This window comes from Dipteris shenzhenensis, chromosome 14 (genome assembly GCF_047967505.1).
Source record: "Dipteris shenzhenensis isolate YYH24624 ecotype China chromosome 14, Dip_SZ_1.0, whole genome shotgun sequence".
Taxonomy (NCBI): Eukaryota; Viridiplantae; Streptophyta; class Polypodiopsida; order Gleicheniales; family Dipteridaceae; genus Dipteris; species Dipteris shenzhenensis.
In genome coordinates, this window is record NC_141609.1 from 37,299,593 (window position 1) to 37,325,773 (window position 26,181).

Below are 26,181 nucleotides of genomic sequence, written 5' to 3' on the forward strand. Positions count from 1 at the left end.
CAAGTAGCCTTTGACAGTATCAGCCCTCACAAAATGCTCATGTGTATGTGTGTGTCACATGTGTGTGCGTGAGAGAGAGAGAGAGAGAGAGAGAGAGAGAGTAAAAACCTCTTTCACAAAATAAATTGCTGTTGTATCTTGTAGAAACATGTTTCAAGATTTATTTTCATTGTCTATATCCAAGATGTGAACATTAATCGTTCCTTGCTATCAATGTTTGTAAATGTTTGCTGAACCGCTAATCTGAAGTAGGTGTGGCAGTCCACATCGAGTTGTAGTTTCCCTGTATTAAGATTGTAGTCTTTGGAGTGGGGTAGACTCTGGACAATTGTGATAAAGCATCTTCAAAGTTCAGGTATAATAACTTGCATTCGTCTATGCCCTCAATTATCTTGATTTTTTTGAGGGAGGGGGAAAATAGAAAGATTTAAACTGTGAGACATACTTAGGGAGGGGGAAAAGAGAAAGATTTAAACTGTGAGACATACTTTCTTATAATGCACTATTTGCATGACATGCCCGCCCAATATGGTTGAGGGTCACCATTGTTACATCCTCATTATGATGGCAACCTTGTGTGTCCCATATCATGGTGGTCCACTCAAATAGAATAGCTTTAGTCCTCTACATCTTGGAATCATCATGTGTGTGTGTGTGTGTGTGTGTGTGTGTGTGTGAGAGAGAGAGAGAGAGAGAGAGAGAGAGAGAGAGAGAGAGGCTTGCATTTGTCTATGCTCTTAATTATCCTAATTTTTTAAAGGGAGGGGGAAAAGAGAAAGGTTAGAACTTTGGGATATACTTTCTTGGAATGCATTGTTTGCATGGCATGGCCAATATGGCTACAGCATAACTAGATGTAATGCGAGGGTCACCTTTGTTACATTCTCATTATGGCAGCAACCATAATATGGTGGTTCACCCAAATAGAATAGCTTTAGTTCTCTACATCTTGGAATCATCATGTGTGTGTGTGAGAGAGTGAGAGAGAGAGAGAGAGAGAGAGAGAGAGAGAAGCTTTACTTAGATTAGTTTCTATTTGTTTATAGATAGCTATGCCTCCCTGGCAAATGTCTCTATTTCATTTGCCGATGTTCACTCAAAAACCACCACCCCTAAAGCATTCAAAGAAGAGGCACATTTCAAAAGATGCATCCTCCAATGAAGGTGAGGGAGAGGATATCTTAGGAGATACAGAGCCAAATGTAGTTGGCCTAGAGAATGATTTGGACTTGCAACTTCGAAGGCAAGCATGGAACGAAGCTTGGATAGCAACATTTGAATGGGCTTATTTTGACAAGTCTGTCGGTAGGATTTTTTGCAAATATTGCAAGAATGACATACGCTCCAAAAGTGAGTTTGGGAAATCTGGTTCCATTAATATCCAACACAATGCTCTTACAGAGCATGCAAAATCTAGGGCACATTCTAAGGCAAAATATGTACATGGATTCAAGAAAGTGTGCATTGAATATGGGATGAATAGATCCAAGGATGATGCCAATCAAGCCATTGAGAATCTATTTACAGCAGCATATTTTGTTGCCAAAGAGGATCTTTCTTTTTGCTCATATTCGAAATAACTGAAGCTTTTAATTCGATGCAAATGCCCATACATCACAACTGATTTGTACCACAATGACAAGGCATGTAGTAAGTTTGTGAGATGCATTAGTGAGGGGCTTTTGTCACAAATCTTGCAAAGGATGAAAGCATCTACATTTTACAGCCTCATGATGGATGAATCGATGGATATTGGGCATATTCAGCACCTCATTGTCTATGCCTCATTCATAGAGGATTGTGAACCTGTTATAGTGTTTCTAGGCCTCTTGGAAATACAAGGTGGAAATTCAAGCCATTTGTATGATTCTTGCATGTTCTTCTTGTCACAACTACACCTTGATGTCAACAACATAGTTTGCTTGGGTACAAATGGTGCTTCATCTATGATAGGGCATGTTAATGGGCTAGCTGCTTGCATGAAACGAGTCAGTCCTTATATGACTTCAATACATTGTATTGCTCATAGAACCAGCCTATGCTTATGTGACGCAGTTAAGAGATCTGTAACAGCCCAAGAAATTGATCAGATTGTGAATGAGATAGCAGCGATCTTTTCCAAAAGTGCCTTAAAAATTAAGCGCACTGAAGTCTCTAGAGACCGAGTTTGGGTGTGTGGAACTTAAGATGAGTCATATTCACAAAATCAGATGGCTGAGTAGAGCATCAGCTATTCACAAAGTTTGTGAATCTTTTGAGCCTTTTCTGGTATTTTTGAAGTCATATAATCCCACTTTGTTTGTCAAGGTGAGCAATTTTGAGTTCATCTACAAGATTCACTTCATGGCAGATATGCTTGAAAGGTTGGCCATATTGAGCAAAACATTTCAATGTAACTTTGTTGATATTTCAGTAGTTAGTGGGATTATACAAACTGAAATACACTTAATTCGTGAACAATTCCTCATGGATCCAAATGTGGATATCAATGCATCTTAATGTGACACCATGGGTTATCCCATTATTCCAGATTATGGCCCTATTGTGGGACAGCTTGCTGCCCTTAGAGCATCTCTTCGTGGCAATACATACAGATCAGTCTTGATTCGCAGAAATCTTGATGGCATGGATATGGAGTCAGCCCTTGAATTTCAGAAGGAGTTCTCTAACATGATAATTCAGAATCTATTTGAAAGGTTTCCAGATAACAACCTTGTTGGATGCTTCAAGGCATTATCACCTTGTACCTTTCCAAAGGGAAACCATTTGGAGAATTATGGGTTTTCTGAAATTGAGACACTTGCATCCTACTATGGTGAGTCCAAGGGTCTTGAAAACGGAGAGAGCATCGGACCTCTTATTGACAAGATGCATGCCAAACGGGAGTCTCAATATTTCAAGGCACAAGCTGCATTTGAATGGGAAGGAAGGAGTTTGAGGGGATACATGGGTCTCTATTGCTAGAAACCCAACCACGGCTGCCAAGTATCCCATGCTACTTTGTTTAGCACATATCTCTATGCTACAATGTGCAAGTACAGCAATATGTGAAAGAGGTTTCAGCATACAAAATATAATCAAGGACAAGCTTTGAAACTCTTTAAAATCAAGGAGCATGGATGCGCTTATGCATGTGTACATCGAAGGGCCACCTCTTGAAGACTATGATTTTGGTGTTGCCATTGAATTATGGAAGAGAGGTACCAAAACTAGTAGGCATATCTATGGTGAAAGCACATGGTATGCTTTTGATTTGTTTATCATATATAAATAATTTCAGTGTGATTGTATATGTGTTTAGTTGACTTTGATTACTTTCTTTGAATGTAGGGTCAGCGGGATTCAAAGAGGTTGAAGGTATTTTTTAAAGTTTCAATCATTAGGTAGATTTTGTCTTGAAATCAATATTCATTCTCTTAGCTATCCTATTAAGTAGAATCATTTCTCTATGCTTTTATTTGCAGGTTGCTTTTTGGGATATATTTTTTGTGCATGCTTTTTTGTGGCATTATCTATGATGATTTCTATCTACAATGAAACCATTAAGGTGCAGTAAGGGATCCCATATATATAATTGTTGTTTTGAGATTAATATTTTGAAGAGGGTCCATCTATGGTAAGTTTTTTCTATTAGATTAGAAGTGTAAATCTATTTTTATACATGCTGAAATTAGATTACATGCGATTTTTTGTGAATATACAGGTTTGGTCTTATTCAAGCATGCAGTTGATGATGATCTTGAGCTTAGAAATGGAGTGTTTGAATGTGTGGATATCTTGCTTGACAAGTGTCTTATGATCAAATCAACCATTCAGCTTTTACTTGATGTTACAACTCTGCATATCTTAGGATCGTGATCATGTGGGCAAGATATGGGTAGATCTGCCGAGTAACTGTTGTATACACCATATGAGGTAAAGCTTCCTTTGCCATCTCATATTGTTAAAGCTTTTTAGTAGTTTGCTTGGTTGTCTTGGCAAGTAATGGTAGCTATCGTTGTCTTGGTTATGACGTCTTAGTTGTCCTTATAAGTAAGCTAGTATGATCGTGTCTCTATGGTTTTACTTGTAGGTTGTTTTGTGGGTTGTGTACCTTTTTTGTGGCATTATCTATGATGATATTTTTCATCTTCAACATAGCTGACATTGTACATACCATTTATAGTTTTATAGGTCGCAATGTATAAGGATCTTAATCTTAAATATAGCTTACATTGAACATATATTTTATAACTTCATTCACTCTTAACATGTGAGAGTGGGTTATATAAATCGTATCTAGCACAAAGTTTCAATTTTGGGTTGCAACTTTGTAAGAGAGGAGTTGTAACATTTTGGATATCCAATATACTTCTGCAATGTGTTCAGCAAGCTTGTCCATATTTATGATTAATTTTATATTGCTTTTGCTTTCAAGACCTTTAAGATTTGGCTAGAAATGGTGTCTTTGTTTCTTTCTGGTTAAGTAAATGTCTTTTTAAAAGGATTTTGTGTGAGTGAATACCTCCCTATGGCCTATTGGAAAGTATTTATCACTTCTTTTGAGGTTTAGTGAAAATAAATGTCTTTTTATAAGGTTTCACATGATTGAATACCTTTATATGGCCGGTTGTAAAGTATTTACTCCTTTTTTTAAGGTTTTCAAAAAATATATGCCTTTTTATAAGGTCTCATGTGAGTAAATTTCTTTATATGGCCGGTTGGAAAGTATTTACGTCTTTATTTATCGGTTGAAATTTTCAAATACTGGCTACTCTAGAGAGCTACCCTTATTTTGTCTGGTTGAAAATAATGTTTTGTGTGAGCATTGCGCTCTCACTTGACATTGAGGTCATATCAGGATCGTCCTCACAGCATCTTGGGTGCTTTGCTTGAATCCTCGAGACTCGCCCCTGGCTTGGGAGGAGGTTTGTGCTCATGCACCAAGCTCTAAGTTCGCGCTCAGAGTTCCCCCAAGTCTCAATATGCAAAACCTATCATCTTCACGTCTGTTATTTAAACTATTGGGGGTGTGAATTGGTCGATGTGGCCTTAAAAAAATAAAAACTATGAATGTGGTGCCATTGTATTCAATTTATGGAGGTGGCTCTAAAAATAATACAAACTTTCATTGTGGGCATTAGGATCATAAAAGCTCATGATAAGAAATATAAAGTTTCCATACTAGCACATTTTGTAGAATTTGACGTTAAGATGTCTAAAAAATTAAAAAAAAGCATTTAGGATTATAATACTCGCATGTAGCCGCAGTCAAGGTATACCATCAATGTGCAAACTAGCATAAATCCATTATCCATTGCCCCCAACTGAACAAAACACATATGTTATGACAAGCAAGTACTGATGAGCCACCCCCATCTTTGACTATATGGTTTGCAAATGCTGGAATAGCATCCACAAGACCCATATTTAACCAGTTCCACTCCGGAATCTCCTTTCCGGAGATACGCTCAACCAGAGATGAAGTGGGAAAGTCTGCCCACATCATGCTTGCAACTACCTTTGTTTCTTTCTCTTCAATTGTGATGGATGGAGGTGTCAGCAACTTAAGAAAATTCCTTACTTTCACATAAGACCTGAAGAAAAATGACATTCATATCAATAATCCACATCAATAATCATATTCATACCATTTTGATTAAATACACTGCTCCTACCATAGCCCATACCCAGATCCACTTTGAGCGTGCCCTTGATCTAGTGTATGTGAGTAAACTTAGCCAAAGAGTTTGCAGCCCTAGTGGAGGATGATTTAGAACTCGCCCATGCTTCAAACACCCTTGTCACAGTGATACAAGACGCTGCCACTAGACATCCTTTCCTGCACGGGTACGAAATGGGAAGATGCCTCAAAACCCCTGGTGTGGTGATGAGTGCAGAGAGAAGCAAGCCCACCTCACATGGGAGTGCAGTTGATGTCATATGAGACACAACAGATCTTTCAACAGTTGACACACTGCAAGAGACGAGCCTTGCTCACACACAGAATGGATGAGATCATCAGATCATTTTGAGGAGACCCGACCACTGGATGGGGACTTCTTTCAAAGGGGAAGCCACCCATTCCCATTGTTGATCTAGGAATATGGCACACTTATGCATGCTCCTTATACGATGTCCCAAGGAAGACACTGCCAGACATGTCCTCTATGCCTAGGCCCACTACCTACAATCTGTTCACTACGCAGAATGTGCAGGCTGCACTTCGTCGGCTCCACAACCAGAAAGAACAGGATCATGAGGGCCTACAGACAGAGCATTTTACACATGGGCAAGAGGTTCTAGCCCCAATTCACTTCTTTTCCCTTGTTGGTCTATTGTTCGAACTTGGCATGTTACCATTCATGGTAGTTAGCATGGCCTCCATCTCTTTCTTAAGAGCTGCATTTTCTGCTTTGAGCTCATCCATAACTTTGTTGCCTCCTTCTGATGTTATTTGCTTGCCCTTCATTTGTTGTAGCTCAGTCCCCAATGTGTGTACTTTGTCTTGTAGCTTGGTCTTCTCATTTTCCCATTCTGCTTTCTCCTTCTCCCATTCTTCTTTCTTGGCCTTCTCCTTCCTCCATTCTTCTTATGTCTTCCCACCTTGTTTCCTAATCTTAGCCAGTGTTTTGTCCACATGCACTTTCTCATCCAATAGGACCACATTGGTGGCCTCCAAGCTGTCTATTTTTTCTATTAGCACGAGGTAGAATTTTTTGAGGCATGTCAGTACCTCTGTAGTGCCTTTGTGAGATGTCCTTGTAGAGAGGGCTGCCATAACTGTCTCCAAAGCTAGTTTGCCCCATGTGTCTTCTACTCTGCTCTTGTAGGTGTTTTAGCCAATTGAATGGTAGTGCAGTAAATTTATTAGCTTACATGGACTGTGTGTGGCTGATCTCCAAGCATGTTGGTAGTCCTTATCTACCTTCCTTGATGTTTCCTCTTTTGTAGGTGCATTGTAATGTTGCTGAAGCTTTATTTTTTAACCTTTTCCTATTTTTTGCAGCTTGAGACACTTTCTTGGAGCAGCCAGGGATAGCTAGGCAGGTCGATGTGGAGGCGCAGCACCCAACAACCCCCCCATACAACTTCGTGGCTCATAGCAAAGCTCCCACACAACCTTTTATCAAGGCTAGGAAGCTAGGGGGTAGATGTTAGGCTGTAGTAGGTAGGCGCTAGGGTTGTAGGTAGGTGGAGGGAGTGGCGGGGTGAGAGCTGAGGGCGATGGGGGTGGTTGAGGAGTGGCGGAGGGGTGAGATGAGGGCTGGCGGGGTGAGCGGAGGGGTTGGTGGGGTGAGCGGAGGGGTTGGGAGTGAGCTAAGAGGCTGGCGAGGTGAGTTGAGAAAGAGAGAGAGAGAGAGAGAGAGAGAGAGAGAGAGAGAGAGAGAGAGAGAGGTATATTTTATATAAATGGTTGATTTATGGAATCCATTGATAATGCTCAATTATAAAATTATTGTTTTTAAATCTACTTTCAAAGTTGTTTAATGTACCCAAAATTTACTTTTATGGGAATATGGACACGTTCATGAACCTTATAAAAGATGTGCACACTTGTTAATAAAAACATCATGAAAAATCATCCATGCACAAAAGGGTAGTAAGAGGTCAATGTCCTCTTTTCTTCCCTATCTACACACCCAACTCTCTTTCTTCACAAATAGCCATAGGAGAGCAACTAGGCTTGTGGTGTGGTGAAGCTAATAGGTGGTAAACCTACCTCCGACTCATGAGGAAATGGAAGGTCATTGCACTCACCACTAGGCAAAGGACTTGCGAGAACTAATTTCTATATCATTGTCATGAGGACAATTGCTCAATAGGATAGGCCCTACAAGGCTCTTTGGAATCCATGAAAACTTATTGAACCAAAAGCTTGGTAAATGATGTTATGTAATCCAAGGGAGGGAGGTGGAAATGTACTTCAATCGATCCATCATGGGAGTCAAAAAGAAAAGTACATATATAAATACTTGGTGACATTCCATCAAATGTATTCATAGACTCCCAAGGAGATGGTACATGAAATATCATTGAAATGGTAGTACAGTTTTAGATATGTTTGTGCAAAAAATTTTAGGAGTTTGATTTGTTGGCTAGTCTTGGGTATGTGGCAGCACCGTAGATGCAAGATCCCCATGTACAACAATAAAACCTTAGTAGGAGCAGAGCCTTGGCAATGACATGCGTTAGCCAGTCAAACAGGATAAGGGAGACAAAAATCCACACCTTCAAAGGCACATAAGAGGGATGCAAGTTCATGCGAGGTGGTGCAAAGAGACAACTTAGATTGAGTAGGTGATTTAAATTTACTGGTGCTTTTTTCAAACTTTGTGTATGGTTGGTTTGTTAACAATTGAGATAGATGTTTTATTTTATTCTATGGTTTGTGTTTTTCATTGTTTGTTACATCCATTAGGAAAAAGAGAGTAGATAGAAATTTTTGAACATAGACATCAGATGATGTGTGAGGAATAGAGTAATGAAGTGAACTAGGAAGTTGTAGATCACTGAATGAGCTATGACTTTGTTTTTGGAATCATGTCAATCGGAGACCTAGAGAGAGAGATACAATTCATTTTATCTCTATGGTTTGTGTTTTTCACTGTTTGTTACATCCATTAGGGAAAAGAGAGTAGATAGCAATTTTTGAACAGAGATATCAGAGTAATGAAGTGAACTAGGAAGTTGTAGACCATTGAATGAGCTATAACTTTGTTTTTGGAATCATGTCAATCCACTCGCCTAAACTCTGGCTGCTCACCTAAAAAATTTACCTTGTTTTTACAAAAGAAGAAACTTTTCTATAACACTGAGGTGTGTTACTTTTCCAACATCTAGATGTGATAAGGCCTTGTCTCAATACATTACAAAAACCTAGTGGATTTTCTTGACCACTTGCACTTGGATACTTCCCTTTGCTTTTCTAAAACACTAGCACCTAGTTTCTAGGATTGGTTATCTAGGACTTGGAGATCACACACACACACACACACACACACACACACACGCATGTGCACGTGCACACACACACACATGCAAACGCCCACACCCACACCCACACACATGCACATGTGCACGCATGCACACACACATGCATGCACATGCACAAGTGCACGCACATGCATGCATGCACACATAGACAAAGAGAGAGAGAGAGACATAGAGACATAGAGAGAGAGAGAGAGAGAGAGAGAGAGAGAGAGATGTTTTAATGTCCATGAGAGGCCTCACGGGCCTATGGGACAAAGTACATAGAAAAGAAAACTGATACAAGCCTCTGTGGGCTGAAGCAAAGGGCATGCTAGGCCCTTTTTGAGTACTAATCTATGCTCACAAAAATCATAATCATGAATAGAAATAGTCAATTGCAACAACTGCATAGTGGACCAGATCAATCTATCCAGTATCGGGGGTACAAACCAAAAAACACGTCAATCTTGGAGCTAAGACTCAAAAATAGAATCAGAAACCGAAGACTGGCACAGTGATGGCTCTTTCGTGGGCTGAGTGACCCCTCGTCTCTGTTGGTCCCCTCTTGATGAAACCTATGACAGGTCAAACCTCAATAGAATGTGCTTTGGGGACTCTCTATCACATGCATGCAGTCTCTGCATCCCTCTCTCAATGGTACCATGTCAGATGCTAATCTAGACTACTGTCATGTTGGGCTAGCTCCTCCTCCTCCACTCCACTATGTCCTGGGGCCAAATCAATTGTATAGACATTTGTGATGTGTCAATGTTCCTAGTCAACCTCTATGCCCTCTGGTGGTCTGGCCATCCCTTACTACTCTTTGATCTGTCCAATACAGACCTGATCATAAAAATGGATCAGTCGTGATCCTATCGTGATAAAGGATCAAAGCCACTCCCCTCTAGGTAGAGACAATGGTAACGTCCTCGGATCTCATAGTAGGCTAAGGAAACACAAATAAAATGCTCTTCTGTCTCAACCTCCCCCGACGTACATAGCATGTAGACCTATTGCTCTCTGTGTATACCTGCTGTTGCTGTCCTTGCCTTGATCCTCAACTGATGGGACAAAGCCCACATCTGACCAATGGCAATCCTAAGTGCATGGGAGACTCCTTTGTCCTTGAGACACTAGGGTATGATGATGAATCCCTCCTCTAATACTCTCAAACATATGATATGGTTGATCTCATCTCGTGGGATTACCTTAGGAGGTGCATCCATGCTGTACTGAAAGGGGGGATGCTTGTCCATCTGGATACCATGCCTGGCAAGCCATGCAGATATGCATGCATACCATGTGTCTACCCCAATCTCTGCTAGCCATCTAGATGACTCTAGGGCCAACCTTAGAAGTCTCTAGTGAGGTAAGTCCCAGACTTAGTGGATGAAAGTCATTGTCCAAAAGATGGCATCAACCTGGAGAGGTCTCATGGCGAACTCTTCCTACACTATCTCATGTGGGACTGAGGGCTTCCAACGGATCATCTTGGATCCCATCATCACTTGTAGGCACTCAAAACTCCTCCATTTTGTCCTTGGGAGATTGCATCCCCAGAAGGGTGCTGCATACATGGTAGTCAGTTGTAGCAATATGTCAAAAAGTGAGCCCTTCATCGGTGGATCCTAAAAGTGCACCTAGAAGCAATGTCGCTCTAGTCTAGCCAAAGCACTACACCCCCGTGTGAGCCATGCCTAGGCTACATGGGTCATCATGAAGATGGGTCCTATGAAGAATGCTCCCAAATATTTGTACAACTGCACTATCTCCACTGCCTTGCCACCGTGATAAGTGAAACTAAGTCAGTGAAGCATTGCTTGCGAGGTGTTTGGAGATCATACATAACCTTGGTTTTCCCAAGGTTGACCATTAGGTCTCTCTCTTTGAAGAACACCTCTAAGGCCTCCAAATATCTTGCATCCCCTCTACTGAAGAGGATATAAGGACTATATCATTAGTGGATAACAATATCTGTATGAGGAGATCACCTAGTAATGAACCCTCGTCCCCTAGGTGATCTATGAAGGATGTGATCTCATCAATGTAGAGTCCAAAGAAAGTCGATGAGAGATTGTAGCCCTAGTTCACCCCAATCCAATAGACTGCCTAGAGCATGGACCCTACCTCTTATTGACTCATATAGGCTCATCACACCCCAGATCAACGTCTCTAGAATCTGCATCTCCGGTAGTCTCTTGATCATATGGGATCATGGGACAGTGTCAAAAGCCTTTCAAAATTCTATGAAATGTGTAGACTTCCTGATGTCTAGACCTTACCTCCTCAATGATAGCCCTTAGAGTGAAAATGTGGTCTTCTAGAGTAGAGTGCTACCTCCTAAATCTAGTGCTCGCTGCCCCCCATGCCTCTGTATGACTATTGATCTCCCTCTCTAGTACCGATCCATAGATCTTGGGCAATGTGTGGCCAATCATGAGGGTGTGACAGTTTCTAGTGTCCATGAGGTCTCCTGCTTTGTGTATTGGTATGATAGTGGTGGTACTCCATGCTAGTGGGAAGCTATGACAAACTGCATGGAAAAGCCTAGGTGGATTGACCAACCAAAAGGGTTGCACATGGCCCTATAAAGAGGGCTCCCCCCCCACACTATAGGGGGCTATATCTAGCCAAGGTGGCTGACCTATAGGTCGGCCCTCCCTCTACTCCACAGCCCACAAAAGAGGCCCATAAGAGGTGCCTAAGGCAGGACACACCTGCCCACACAACCCTGCCATAAGCTCTTTTATTATTTCTCTTTTTGTTAAGAGGTTTATTATTCCTCACATCCAGTCATGCAAGACCTCGAAGGTAGCTTGGGAGATTTTAGAGAGCATGTTTGCAGCAGCAAGAAATGATGCCAGAGTCTCATTCTTGAAGAGAGAAGTATCTCATACACACATGGATGAGGGAGATCCCATGAATGCTCACCTCAAAGAATGTTCCGGCATGATTTCAAATATTTGATTGCACAAACGATTTCCCAAAACCAAAATTTCTCACCTACCCAGTCCAAAAATGTATTCTGGAAGTGAATCTGCTGGCATGCTCTAAAATACTTCAGTGCATCGCAAGAGAAGTAAATGCCTAGACCATCAAATGGCACATTCATCTGTCCTATCATCTCGCATACCTTCTCAATCATTTGAGACCAATATTTCTCCCTTGCAATGTACCTCCTCCACTTCTTATTGTCACATGGCATGCCTAGCTCCATCTGCATGTTTGTATCTTTTGTAAGCGCTCTCAAGACCTCTTTTTTCCTGCCATTAGAAAACCCATTAATCAAACCGTCTTCCCACAAGCTGAAGCATACAACACAAAGAAATAAACAAAAGAGATGGAAGAGAAACCTCTTTGTAGATAGTTTCGATGCACCAAGCATGGTAAGCTTGTCCTCCATTACGATCTTTCCTTTCTACTTCCAGTTTATGGAGAACAAGACACTAAAAAATCCCTCACCATTCGTTGGATTGGCAATCGACTACAAACGATATCCTCTACTCCTCACCTTCTCCTCTGCCTTCTCCAACTCCTTGCCTTGTACCTTCTCACACTCCTCCAGTGATAGGGTCGAAGTGTCCATTTTGTCCATCTCTTCCTGGTACTTCTTTTGGTACTCATCCTATGAAAAAAGGAGCCACAACTTTTTTTTTGACATAACATAATCTAGAAATCATTACCAAGTAATCAACCATCTTTAAGGCACTCACCCTAAACAAAATGTCCAAGTACGGACATAAGCAAGTTGTACAATGCCTTTAAGGGCCCACTCCTCTCCTTCAACAACATACCCTCCACCAATATTTTGTCCTCTACTATTGCAAAATAGCACATGAGTGTCTCTTTGTTTGCAGTGTCGATTTCTGCATCATAAATATATCATGTGCTATAATGTGCGGGACATGTACACGTGCAAGCCTACACATGGACATGCAATTGGTTAGATGACCACTTTAACACACCAAAAGACTAGAAAGTCAAAGCATAACAATAAAAATGATAGTTGATTCATACCTATTGACCTTGGCTAGTGCTAACATCACCTCACCCTCCTGTGTAAACTCAAACTGCAAGAACTTGCAGCAAACTCAAATGTGCCGATCCATCATATTTGAATACATTGTAAAGCAAGTTTACTCTTAAATTTTAGAAGGGGGAAAGAAAAACACATGCTAGAAATAAGATTTACATACACTAAATGCAAAAGAACGTACATGTGTTTATCCTCCCTAACCATGCCTTGAGTCGATGCTTTCCATCCCAAACCAGTAATTTCTTTCCCTTTAGGTTGACCCTGGTCTCATATCCAGTTGATTCTCAAATTGATGGTTTACCAATTCCCATGTAGGGCCTACACGATGTCAATCCTTATCTATCCAAGTGAGCTGCGGGTTGCTTGGATGCTCGAGTGACACCAAGAAGTCACCCTTACTATCAATGTACCCCTGATGGTCAAATATCTCTACCAGGACACCTACATTATCTCCCACCATCCTGATGGCCTATTTACGAGACGAGCCTACACAAGGGTATCAAAGGCACCTCCGTATCTTTCTTGAAAACAAGTGTGTCCATGACCTGCTGCTACTGCAACAAGTGCACCTTGATGCGCTCTCCATATCGGTTACTTAGCTCTCTAGGAAGGTGGATATCTCTTGCCTCTTTACCTTCAAGCAAATGTCGAATTTTAGAAAATCATTCAATTATCAACCTCAATACCCAATAGCATCACATGAAAAATATGATATCATAAATAATTTTTTACCATTCTAAACTATTTCATAACCTTTACCTTGAAGCTCATGTGTTACACCGCTACTCTCTACTGGTCCCTTCATTTTTTCAGATGCCTTACTTTTTTCTCATGTAGGAGGATTGGGCACTTCTTCCTCATTGATCCTCTCCAAGGAAGATATTTGGGATGGAGGCACTACTCCAAAGGTGACCTCTAGACCTTCTAACATTATAGTCTCCTACAATCTCCACTTAGATCGCAAGGAATAGCAAGATCCAACTCCAGTGCTGGACTCCATCTACAACATTTTAGGAAAGAACCATTCCATCTGAGTGTGTACTTGCACAATATAATTTGCTTCCTTTCCATTTTTCATACTTTTTTGCACATCTCTAGAAATCTATAAGTCATTCAAGCTATCTAACTAAACTGATACGATTTAAACCCAAATCTACATGACCATTTAGAGAAATCATTCCATCTCTAGGGTGAGTAATTAAAGCCATACTAAATATTATTGTAGGGGTTGTTGCTATATATTTTGCACATAGCTCTCCTTATTCATCATCTACACATCAAGCCCACATTTTTTTTACTAAAATCCGCTTCCCATAAAGTGATACACTCACGAGGCATATTTGGCGCATACACTGATACAAAATAAACAGGTAACTGACCAAGTAAAATTTTAATGGCCAAGTATGATCCACTTTCATTAGCTATATACGTTGTGGGCTTAAGCTCAAAGTATTTTAATGGCCAAGTATGATCCACTTTCATTAGCTATATACAATATGGTCTTAAGCTATATACACTGTGGGCTTAAACTCAAATAGGTAATCGACCAAGTAGAATTTTTATGGCCAAGTATGATCCACTTTCATTAGCTATATACATTGTAGGCTTGAGGCCAAAACGTACTAGAAATGTGTTGCTCTAAGGGCACAATTTGAGAAGAGATCATAATTACCTATTTTTATATCAGTCCTAGCCACGTGAACAGTTTTCAAAACATCTATATGTTTTCAGTGTGAGCAGATACCACACACATTCTAGCTAAGAAATCTGAGAGGGCACATTTCCCTCCTCATCCATGAAATCAAGTAAAGACGTGTAGATATTGAGGGGATTAATAATTAAAAGGGAGCAAGGGAGTAATGTGTTTAAAAAGACAATGGGACATTAACTTGTGAGAGAGAGATAATGTTTGGGGAGCAGGTGGCATCCAAAGGGGGTATCCTAGTGGTCTACTATAGCTATTGTATTTTGTTTGGATGTTATGACCTAGCAAATCTAGAGGGGTATCCTAGTGGTCTACTGCAGCTATTGTATGATGAGCTTCTGGGGATCGGATGCATTAATAGATTGCCAATGTAGGAATCCAAACACAATTGATTGATCCTTGTAAGTTGTCATATGCCCATTGTCAATAGAGCACTAAGGTTCATTGATATAGCATTAGTGTACCCATTTGGATCTGAGAGGGGGCTTCAGAGGGGGCTATATAGCTCAAATATATAGGTGCCCCCGAGTACCAATACTTGGATTCTTGTGCCAGATGACTTATTTTACAAGTACCGCACCAGAGGAGTGTATCTAGAACCTATGACCTAGGAGAAATAGTATTGAGTTTCCAATAATCATGCTGAGGTAGTTCATGCCACGAGGGGGCTTCTTCGTTTGACAATAGCTATGGTGTCCTTTAGTGACGATGAAGTATCACACGATGGATTCCTCAAGTTGTTCTAGCAGCACACCTAGCTCCCTGGCATCTGTATTCCATCCAGGAGCTAAGAGGAGGTGTTGTAGGTCGACATCTCTTGATGTCACTCTAGAGAGAGAGGGCCAGTGCTTGTGGGTGTGTCCACCCCTGTGAGGTTAGGATAGGGTACACAATGATCATGATGAGGTAGTTCATGCCAAGAGGGGTCTTCTTTGTGATAGTACCTATGGTGGTCTTCATTGTGGATGTGTCCGCCCCTATGAGGTTAGGATAGGGTACACAATGATTGTGATGAGGTAGTTCGTGCCAAGAGGGTGCTTCTTTGTGATAGTACCTATGGTGGTCTTCAGGATGGACTATCACACGATGGATTCCTCTAGTTGTTCCAGCGGCACACCTAGCTCCCTGGCATCTATGTTCCATCCAGAGTTGAGAGGGGGTGTTGGAGGTCAAAATCTCTTGATGTCACTCTAGAGAGCGGGCTGGTGCTTGTGGGTGTGCCCACCCCCGTGAGTTAGGATAGGGTACAAATAGAGGGCCTTGTTGTGGGTGTGCTCCCCCATGTGAGGGTAGTATAGGATAGGACACTATGGTAGATCCCGATTGATCTGGTGCCCTAGGAGGCAAGTATACCCAAGAAGATCTGAGACGAGTATGTCCTAGCATGTATGGGGCCCTTGTGGTTTATCTACATCCCACATGGTAGTTCCTCTTGAGGCACCTTGGTCAAGCTAGTGTTGGGGGCTTGTACAACCACCCTTGTTGTTGCAATCCTACTCTTGTTGGTCGGCCACCTAGGCTGCTTGGGGTAGGAATTGAGTCCTTATAGGGCTGTGTGTCCAACCCCCCATAGGGTAGATCAGGGTAGCCCATATAGGGCAAGGGTTCGGCCACTAGTGGTGGCAACTAGTCAGAGGGGGGTAGGTCCCCTAGCAATTGATCGGCCCTATAGGGTAGTGATTCATAGTAGGGAAACTGATTGGAGGAGGGTGAGAGGCTATATATAGGACCCCCATTAGTTCTTGTTCTCCATCTCATTATGCAACAGTGTTGAGCATCCATAGCAAAGGTTTTCCCCTAGCAGTTGGTGGGGTTTTGGCATGAGATCACTTGCAACACCTCTCATCTTTCTCTCCTTTCTTGTTTGCTGTGTGTGAGGTTGGTGCTCTCTCTCTCTCCAAACCTGTTCATTTTTTTTGCACTTCTCACAAGTCCATGAGGGGAAGATGATTGTCATGTGCCAAGGCTACTTGTTATTGGTGTTGAGAGTAAGCAAAGATTTTAAGAGAAGCATCAAATATATAAATGTATCAATGGGAGGGATACCAAAATACAACTTGTGTTGTAGTATTTAATCTCCATTGGACATATGAAAAGGGTTACTAAAATCAAATAATATAAGACATTTATAAATGCTAAAATTGTCTTTGGAAAAATAATAGTAGAAAATATTAAAAAGACTAGAGATCTCCTAATTTAATTGTATCAGTCCAAATCCATGCTTTGGGTCCGCATGGATATGGATCCATCAATTTGAAGCTAGTATTTTGGAAACATCAATCCACATATGACATAGTTTAGATCCACTAGTTGGCTAGATGGTCGACTTTTAGATTACACAATCTTGGTCTTTTAGTTTGGATCCACTAGTTTAGATCCATTAGTCTAGACTAGTCCATGTCCATGGATTGATCATATTGCCTTAAATTGAATTTAGAGTAATAGATGCAAATTTGCATGGAATTATGATGAAAATAGTTAAATAGCTATAACTTTTTGCAATATGACTCCAATTGTAAGATTCTTAGATCAAACTTGAGAGCACGAGTAGCTTTACGAGAGTTGACCAAAAAAATGTGGGTGTCCTCAAATCTTCAAATTTAGCCTCTTAGAAAACCATAAAATTTTGGTGACAAGTTGAGGAATCACTCTCTATGAAATAGACTTGAGGGTAGTGTATTTAATAGTCTACAATTCAAAAGCTATGTTCTATCATATTGGATCAACACCATTAATGATAGATGCATGAGAAATTTTACTTTTGATTCTCAATTCATAGATAAATAGGCTTCATAGCCTATCTCTCTTCTTATCTCTAATACATGAAGCATGGGGGGCCTTTAAAATCCCCAAGCAAGTTCCTCAATCTAAGCCTAGTAGAAATAACATTAAGGCTCTCCTCTTATGCAACTGATCATTGCCATGCCATAAATATTTGAGGCAAATGCATTGAGGCCAGTCATGTGATAGTTTAAAATGGCCTTGTTAGCATTCTAAGTGATATAAAAATGCCCAACGATCTACAAAAAGGCCTTGCACTTATGCCCTCATGGTGAAATTTCATTATGAAAGATCTCCATGTATCCTCCTATGAATGATGTAGCATGCAAATGAGTGATCTTAACCAAATGTGCTACAAAATATGACCCCTTGAGAAAAGGACTCATTGACCTCAAATGCCTCTTGCAATAATTCATCGAAGTTCCACAAAAAAAATTTAGATTAGAAGACCATCAAAACAATTCAATTCAAAGCTCTTGTGGTTTCTTATCATCACAATATTCTCTTGTTCAATGCCTTCATTTCTTACAATGTCGATATATCTTTGAATTTTTAACTCTATTCCAATGTTGATTAATCTTTGGATGATGTAGGGAAAGCACTAGGTTGCTAGAAGTAAAGTGAAAGTGCCTCTTTTACACCTTCCATATACCCAAACCCTATAAATATAAATTGTAAATCAAGTGCCAAATATTATTTGAAAAATCTAGACATGAAGCCACTTAGTAAAAGCATCAAAATAGATTGCACACTATTTTCTATGTCCTCCAATACACAAAGCAATGCCAAATGTACATGCCTGTGCTAGTTAAACACATTGTTTACCATCTTTAATGTTATAGGAGGGATGAAATTGGCACTATGCATGCGCTTCTCTCCAGGCTTGCCTACCTTTTTGCCATTTAAGGTAAAGTTAAAGGACTTCGACATACCATCCTCCATGACCAACAAGTTTCCCACACATCCCTTATAGTTCATTGTGATTTGATGATCACATTCTTGGCATCTCCATCATCAACGTCAATAGGTAAACTTACCCCTGTATTGTCATCATCATTAGGATCAAGGGGAATCCAATAGATACCTATTTTCTTCCATCCCTTGTATTGGAAAGATGAACATTTGGCATGATACATGGTACCTAACAATCACATTTGTACTTACATGCTTGACATTGAAACACATCTCCCTTTACTGACCTCATTCCTCTATTCATCCCAAGAAAATTTCCAATAGGATTTTCATCTCCACGCTTGCGCGACCACATAGTTTTTGTTTTATGCATTGGGATATTTTGAAAACAAGAAACAAAATGTGGAGAGGCATAAATCAATACAACCTTGCCCATTTGGAGACAAATGTGAAATTCATTGACATGCCCACACCCTTTGTAATCTTATGCTTGTACAATTGTAATTTCTTTGAGCCCACCATGCTACATTCTGTATCTTGAAGTTGTGTTGGTGCAATTAGATGCATCCAACCACATGTTACCGCTTGTCACATAGTGCCAAGTGTAGAGGACCTCAGTCCCTTGCCTTGTAGTAGCCACGCTTCTCCTCTAGAGTCTCCCAAAAAGTACTAATATGGATACTTTGGAGGTCTTCAATTCAGCCCTTTTATTCAACGATCTTAACATTACACAATACACATGTCATTTGGCGGCCAAGATCCTCACAATTTACACACCTATAGGGGGGTTGGCCCATATTCCAACAACAATACTTCATAGTTTAGATTGCCATAGCTTGATGCCATCGTTGGAGCACTACATGTTCTATCGTACCAATAGACATTTCTCTTTTGCCAAGAGGAAGAGTCATCTCTAACATGAATTTGCTTCCATAAGTCCTGATAAATGGCATTGGACTTACCTATGAAAGACTCCCTTGGATCCCACTCCTTAAAGTCCAAAAGAAATATATCTAGCATGAATATAAGACTCCAAATGGACTTATGACACTCCATGGGAAAAGAAGTTATAGCCCATTTCATTTTTTCTAGCATTTTTCTTTGTGGTTAGTCTTATCACTTCAATGGACAAAACCCTAACTATGCTTGTTCACCTTGTTTTTTCCTTGTGGTTGAGTAGCAGTTGAGGTAGCTTGTGTGGTTGCCATTTATTATGCCAAGATGTTTGCCAAGTGTGTTTCCCCCAACCTATGACACATCAAAGAATGTACGCCAACAATAAAAGGGTACAAGGGGGGAATGAGTTTATGGGCTCAATGTCACCCCAAGTAGAAGCTAGGGTATTTGTGAAGAGTCAACTACAACACCATACCCATGCTTGTCTTACTAAACAATGTATATCATAAGTGTCCTATATAGTATTCATACTAAGAAAATAAAGACTTCATCTAAGTCCTAATTAAGAAGATTAAAAACACCAATCACAATAAACCGTCATCATTTGAAATAGATCCAATCACAAAGCTGTAAACTTTTACTACATAGCATCAGGAACAATCACCAAAAGAAGTCAATCTAAAAGTGTCTCTGATGATTCATATCGATTCTTGAGATGCATAATAGCATATCCATCCCCCTCTCAAGAAGATCCAATTAAGCTCTCTTTGCACTAGCAACTTGCATAAGAGGTCTCATAGAACTACCAACAATCAAAGTATCATTGTCAAAGAAGGAAGCACACCCATTTTCCACGCATGCTCTCACGAGAGGAGGTACAACGCCACAACCCATCTTCGGGACCAAGCTACTTTGAGGACATACATGGATCAAAATATACGCGATGAAACTAGTGAATCTCTCCAGTGCTCCTAAAAGATGCGTAGTGGCATTTGTTGAATCCTAAAAGAGACATTTATGCTCTACATAGAATAGCAAAGGTCTATGGCTCATCTATCTCGCCAACACAAGCCTATAGGACCACATCTACTAGAATAAGGCAAATATATATAAAAGCGTTTCCTCTCTCACATTAAACAATCATTGAAATGGGTTTGGAAAGAAGCTCCATATATTCAACTCACCACCATATCCTCTTCCTTCTTAGGTGATCATATACAGGACCGCATCTACTAGAATAAGGCAAATATATATAAAAAAACGTTTCCTCTCTCACATTAAACAATCATTGAAATGGGTTTGGAAAGAAGCTCCATGAATTCAACTCACCACCATATCCTCTTCCTTCTTAGGTGATCATATATGGAAGTTTATCTAGCACAACACATGGTGTGCCACCTTTGATCTTTGTTCATGAACATATCGTTTCATCCATGTAATGCATGGTCATTTATACATAGAATATACAATAATGATGTTGATAAAGAGAATTCATGCTAAAATTCATAAATAAAATAGAATTTGCAAGCATAGCCTACCTTCCAATGGGCAAAGTCCCTCCTTTCTGTATCGTTTGTAAGTCTCCCAAATTTAAAAATTCTCTTCAATGAGTGAGCCAACTACATTGCATGTTTACAGAGAGACTGGCCAGGCGTTCTTACTTAGCCATGTCCTCACCATGTTCTTGTACATTCCTCTCCTCCTTAGCTTTGTGAAAACGAGGTGGACCCACACTGACAACTAAACAAGAAAATTGTACCAGTCAAACAATTAGAACCAAAATCTTTGTAAAAGTTTAATGAATCATCTTATCTAAAGGCTTTGATGAACACCTACTTTGTCTTTTGTCAAAACATTTTTTGGTGGTTGCCCTGAAGTTATAGTCTTTGCAGTCTTCTTATCCTTACTTTTCTTGTTTGAAGGAAATTCCATGTAGAGATCCCTCTCTCTTATCAAGTCTTTCCCTTTAGTAAGATCAATCCACTAAGAGCAGTGGGCAAGCTCCCATTTACAAAATCAATCCACTAAGGGCAGTGGGCAAGCTCCCATTTACAAAATGTGTGCATCATTTTAGGATACATACAAGTGGCTGGGTGCCCTATCTCCAACCAACCTTTGCATTGTCTAGGCACATAATTTATTCTTTCTTTATGCACCAAGTGGGAGCGATACCTGAAAGACATACGATTTGAATGTTGCTTCATTTTAACACAAAAAGACATGCAACATAGTATGCTATAGGAGAGAAGTTGTGCAAGTTGGAGGTGCCATGCAAGAGAGAGAGAGAGAGAGAGAGAGAGAGAGAGAGAGAGAGAGAGAGAGTGCCTTAAGGAAAATTATTTGTTGGTTCATGAATCTTTTATAAATCAATAAAACACCTTTATTTATGATCAAATATATTTAGTATTATTTATAGTAAATAGCTTCAATGAATTTTATGGATTGTTAGTGTCCTACATAATGGATGGTTATCTTACTTCTTGTTGCTTAGTGTGATTTCTCTGCTCTGATCTTTTTACTCACTTTTTGGTAATCCTCAATTGGTATATGTGAAGTAGCACGTATATTGTAGCTGAGCATTGACCATATTTAGTTTTCTTGCTTCGAATGATTTCTAGAAGCATTCATGGAGATTGAGCTTTGAGTGTGAAGTTTTCACCATTAGCATGTCCTATCCAACCCTTTTTATTGTTGATTGTTAAGTCGTCATTTTGCCAATTTGGGTTGTTGCTCTGCCAACATGTTCTATATTCAAGGAAATGATGGCACAATGCTATGACATTATTATCCATGGTAATTTTGTGATGATGTACACGTGTGGACATCTGCTCATGTATTTGCTACTTTGGTAGTTCTTGTTCAATTTATCATATTTTAAATTGAAAGAGACTTACTATCCAAGTACATGAAAGAACCTTTGGTGCGTTGAGCACTACGTGGCCAAATGAAAAGCACCTTTGGAGCCTCGAGCACCAAAATTATATGCTCTAGGAATGAATGCTTGCATTGTTCTAATGACCCGAGGAGATTGCTTGCATTATGAGATGTATCCTGAATTATGTACTCTAAGATGATTTGAGTACCTTAATGGTTGGCACTGTGGAATGTGTGATGTATATTACGATGATTTCTCTTTTGCATCTCTCTCAGTAATATATACATAAAATATCGCACTCACTACATGTAGTCTACTGTGAGATTGCTTGTGAATTAATATGGTGATTGTGAGATGCTATTCTTATAACCCTCAATGCATATGGCCTAAAGTGATGATTTATGGCGGAAACCGAGTGAGGCACAAACAATGGCCGGAGGATCATCAGGATCAGCCTTAAGGCATTCAATCGGAAACACAATCTTAGTTACGAAAATTTAATAGCCATAATTGATCTTTATCAATTCATATATGTTTAACATGTATATTATGTGTGTACTGATCTACCATGCTATGCAGAATCAATAGCAAGGGAAATGGTGGAAAGATGATGAACGGATCAAAGAAAAGAAACTTTCATTCCATCCTTGTTGATGACGAATGCTCGTAGAGTTTGAGAAGACCTTGAGTTTGTTGCTGGGGTACTACTTTAACTTACACTTCGATAGCTTTGACCTTAAGGTTGACAGATAGGTTGCTTTGAACCAACCTTTAGAATGGATATACTGGTGCTTTAATGATTATGCTTCATGGTTATTGCTTAACAGATGCATGATTGAATCATATAAAATTTTTCGTACTCAGTTTTCATTCCTCGCTTCTTGTACCTTGCTTCATTTTCACCGGTCGGACTATTGACTATCAGCCTGTCTCATACCAGTTGAAGATGGACTATACATAAACTCGCATGAACATACCTCTTGAAGATAGATTATACCTAAACTTTCACAAGAATCTGGACTGTACATATAGATGATATTTGTGACATTCTCTATGAGAACAATAAGCTCCATAGAGCAGGCAAGAAAAATACAAACTCATGTGGGTGGAACCTCATGAAGAATCAGAGATATGTTCTGTTGAGGCCGTCACATAGATCTGGCACATGTCTCTTTACATCCCCCATCTTTCCAAGAAACGGAAATGAGAACTCTTGATTTCATGAACTCCTTACTGACCACTGTCTTCTTTTCTGTATCTAAGGGCAAGCCAAAGAAGGCCCTCTCCTTGTCTCAACATATCAACGTATTGTCGGTGTCTTTGTTAAAGCCCGGGCAATGGAATGAGAGAACAGGACATCTTATGAAAAATGCCTGCAAATTCCAGGATGGATAACCCCAAAATCCTGGCCCTGAAGCATCAGGGAAACCACAGAAAAAAGCTTTCCTAGTGCCTCTCGTGTGAAGCACGACCTGATTTTGAAAAGTGATGAGTTTGTTAAGTGGCTCTGTCAAGGTACATCCTGGACTGTTAATACAACTGTTGTACATAGCAAGGATATATGGTTCCCAAAAAGGGGAAGTTTTTTGGTTAGACTCTCTGTCAACGACACGGCATATGTCATTTTCGTGAAGAAAAAAGCTGTTTCTGACATTTCTCTTAAAAGCTAAGATACCACTCTCCCAATGAAGAACTATGAGCCATTCATTTGCCTTGGCACCATTGTGATAAAAAACCCTTCATTTGCGGGATAATCCAGAAGACAGGAAAATAAAGTGTTCTTTGATGACCAACTTTAAAAATAGCCACAGGTCCTGAATCCGCTGACTGGAACTCTTTGAATTGCAAAAACGGCCATCATCATGAACATGAAGGGAAAGTGATGAGGTATACCATGAGAATCTCCTGTTGGCAGAATAGCTAACCCAAATATCATGATCAAGTCCATATTGAATCCCCTGGTACTAAAGTATCTCTATGCAGCAGCTGTTTTGCAAACAGAAGCTTCACAACGAAAAAGCTTCAGAACTCCGTCTCCTCCACATGTGAGTAGTCCCAAGGGGACTGGACATAGGTCAGTAACAGCAGCCTACAACAGTGCCAGAAGCCACAAGAGACCATTCATGATGAGAAACACGCACTAGTTCCTGACAACAGCAGCCTACAACAGTACCAGAAGCCACAAGAGACCATTCATGATGAGAAAAACACACTAATTCCTGACAAGCTATTCAAACTTCCCATTTTTTATTTCTTCCTTCAACTGTATGGTGTATCATTTGCAACCACAACCAACTGTCCTGGGTAACAATATCCATTAGAAAAAATGTACTGATCAACAAACAGTTCCAAATATAGAGGTGCATCTTTTGAGCACACTTGAAAATATGGCATTTCTAAAAAATTCAAAATGATCTGGCAGTGTATTTTTGTATCCAATCACTATACTGTAAATTGGAATGGCAAACTACTGTGTTATATAGAAACGGTGCATTTATGCCTGTACGTCTAGCAGATATGTTGAATGCCCTTTAACATTTGGACAGATAGAATAAGGTAAGCTGAGGACATTAGGCACGAATTCCACCAGCTCCAAGATTATCATTGCCTCTTCTTTCAGTTGAGGATAGCCATTGGTATCTAGATCAGCTTAGGGTGAGGATAGCCATTGGTATCTAGATCAGCTTAGGGTGAAAACGTTGTGAACAACTCTGTTATGCACATGTTTGATAACTCAGAAAAGCTATAATTCTGTTATAGAAATTAAGTACGATAAACACAAATTATTTCAACTTGTCTTACCAATCACCCTAGCTGAGATTCTCAGCAATTGACAGTTCTTGCTGCCTGAAAGGCAGAGCCTGCAGTTAGCTCTGTATTCTCTATGCTTCTTGCAGGTTTTCTTTCCACAGACCAGTTGATTCTGCAGATATGTTCAGTTCTTAACCATTTAGTGCTTCTGCCTACATCAGATCAGTCCTTAGTCTACTCTCTATGGCCTCTATTTAATTCTCTGCTTGAGACAAATCCACTATCAAGAGATTCTATTGATATCCCATTATTTGAACCACTCTTAAGTTCTCAGAAGTACTCCTTCCCAGCTGAGCCACCTTGCATGGAATGGGAGAATACGATGCCACGAGAGGGCCTTAACGTGCCATCTCTCCTTCGTTACTTCTAAAGAAAAAGATAATTGGATTTACATGGATATTGCCTTAATAAGTTTTTTAAGTTGGACATGCTTCATCGGATTTAAAACTCTTTCGCAGTGTTATGTTGGAGTTTAGAGTCTATGTAAATGAATGTAATAAGCAATTGTAGCTTTTATATCTATCATTCTAAACTTCAAAATGTCTTATTTCTAAAAAGGAAGGCTTTCAGGGTAAGTGGACTTTATACGGTACATTAATGACTTCATAGTTTCTTTTCACTTGACAAATTTGGAGAGGGGATGGGCAGAGGGCAGATGATGAGGGAGATCATCGACTGCCCTGTAACGGCAGTAGGAAGGCAGGGAAGGGGAAGGGGAGGGGTGGATGGGCAGAGGTGTGGGGTGGTGGGAGGTGGAGAAGGACCAAATGGGGAAGGGGGGATCGGGGGGTGGCTGAGGAGGAGTGGGGTGGATGGGAGGAGTGGCAGGGTAGGGAGGGGGGGCTTTCCTTTGATCTGCCTCTGGAAAGCCGCCTATGAACTCTGGGGCACTATCTCAAGAGGGTCTTCCAAAAGGTCGAAGATCATCTCCCCCTCAGGTGTCTGGAGATCTCCTGAGAGGGATCTCTTTGCTTGCTTCCCCCGAGAAGGGGGAGCTGGTACAGGGCCTGTACTTGCCTTCTTTGTTGACAGTGGCGGGCACGGCGTCTGCAGTCCTTCGCAGCCATCTTGCCTGGTTTCTTCCGTCCCACCTTGGCCCAGGTCCCCCGGAAGGCTCCACCTAGGGGAGAGAAGAGCTCTATGCAAATGACTGAAATAAGCAATTGTAGCTTCAATCCTGCTCTTCCAAGATAACGTTTGAACCGGCCA

General features: G+C 40.4%; 1 protein-coding gene and 1 long non-coding RNA gene across 2 annotated transcripts in view; one reads left to right on the forward strand and one right to left on the reverse strand.

The window, feature by feature from the left end:
* The first annotated feature begins 265 nt into the window (after window positions 1-265).
* On the forward strand, window positions 266-4,077 carry LOC147894575 (uncharacterized). Its single transcript, XR_015542068.1, has 3 exons — window positions 266-355; window positions 3,465-3,616; window positions 3,704-4,077. It is a non-coding gene; the product is annotated as an uncharacterized LOC147894575 (long non-coding RNA).
* A 19,064-nt stretch (window positions 4,078-23,141) lies between these two features.
* LOC147894576 (transducin family protein / WD-40 repeat family protein) overlaps window positions 23,142-26,181 on the reverse strand; it is a 163,490-nt gene continuing 160,450 nt past the window's right edge. The window contains exon 19 of the mRNA XM_087385339.1: window positions 23,142-24,250. Coding sequence (XP_087241465.1) covers window positions 24,137-24,250 — 114 coding nt within the window. The 3' untranslated portion in view covers window positions 23,142-24,136. The remainder of the gene's footprint in view (window positions 24,251-26,181) is intronic.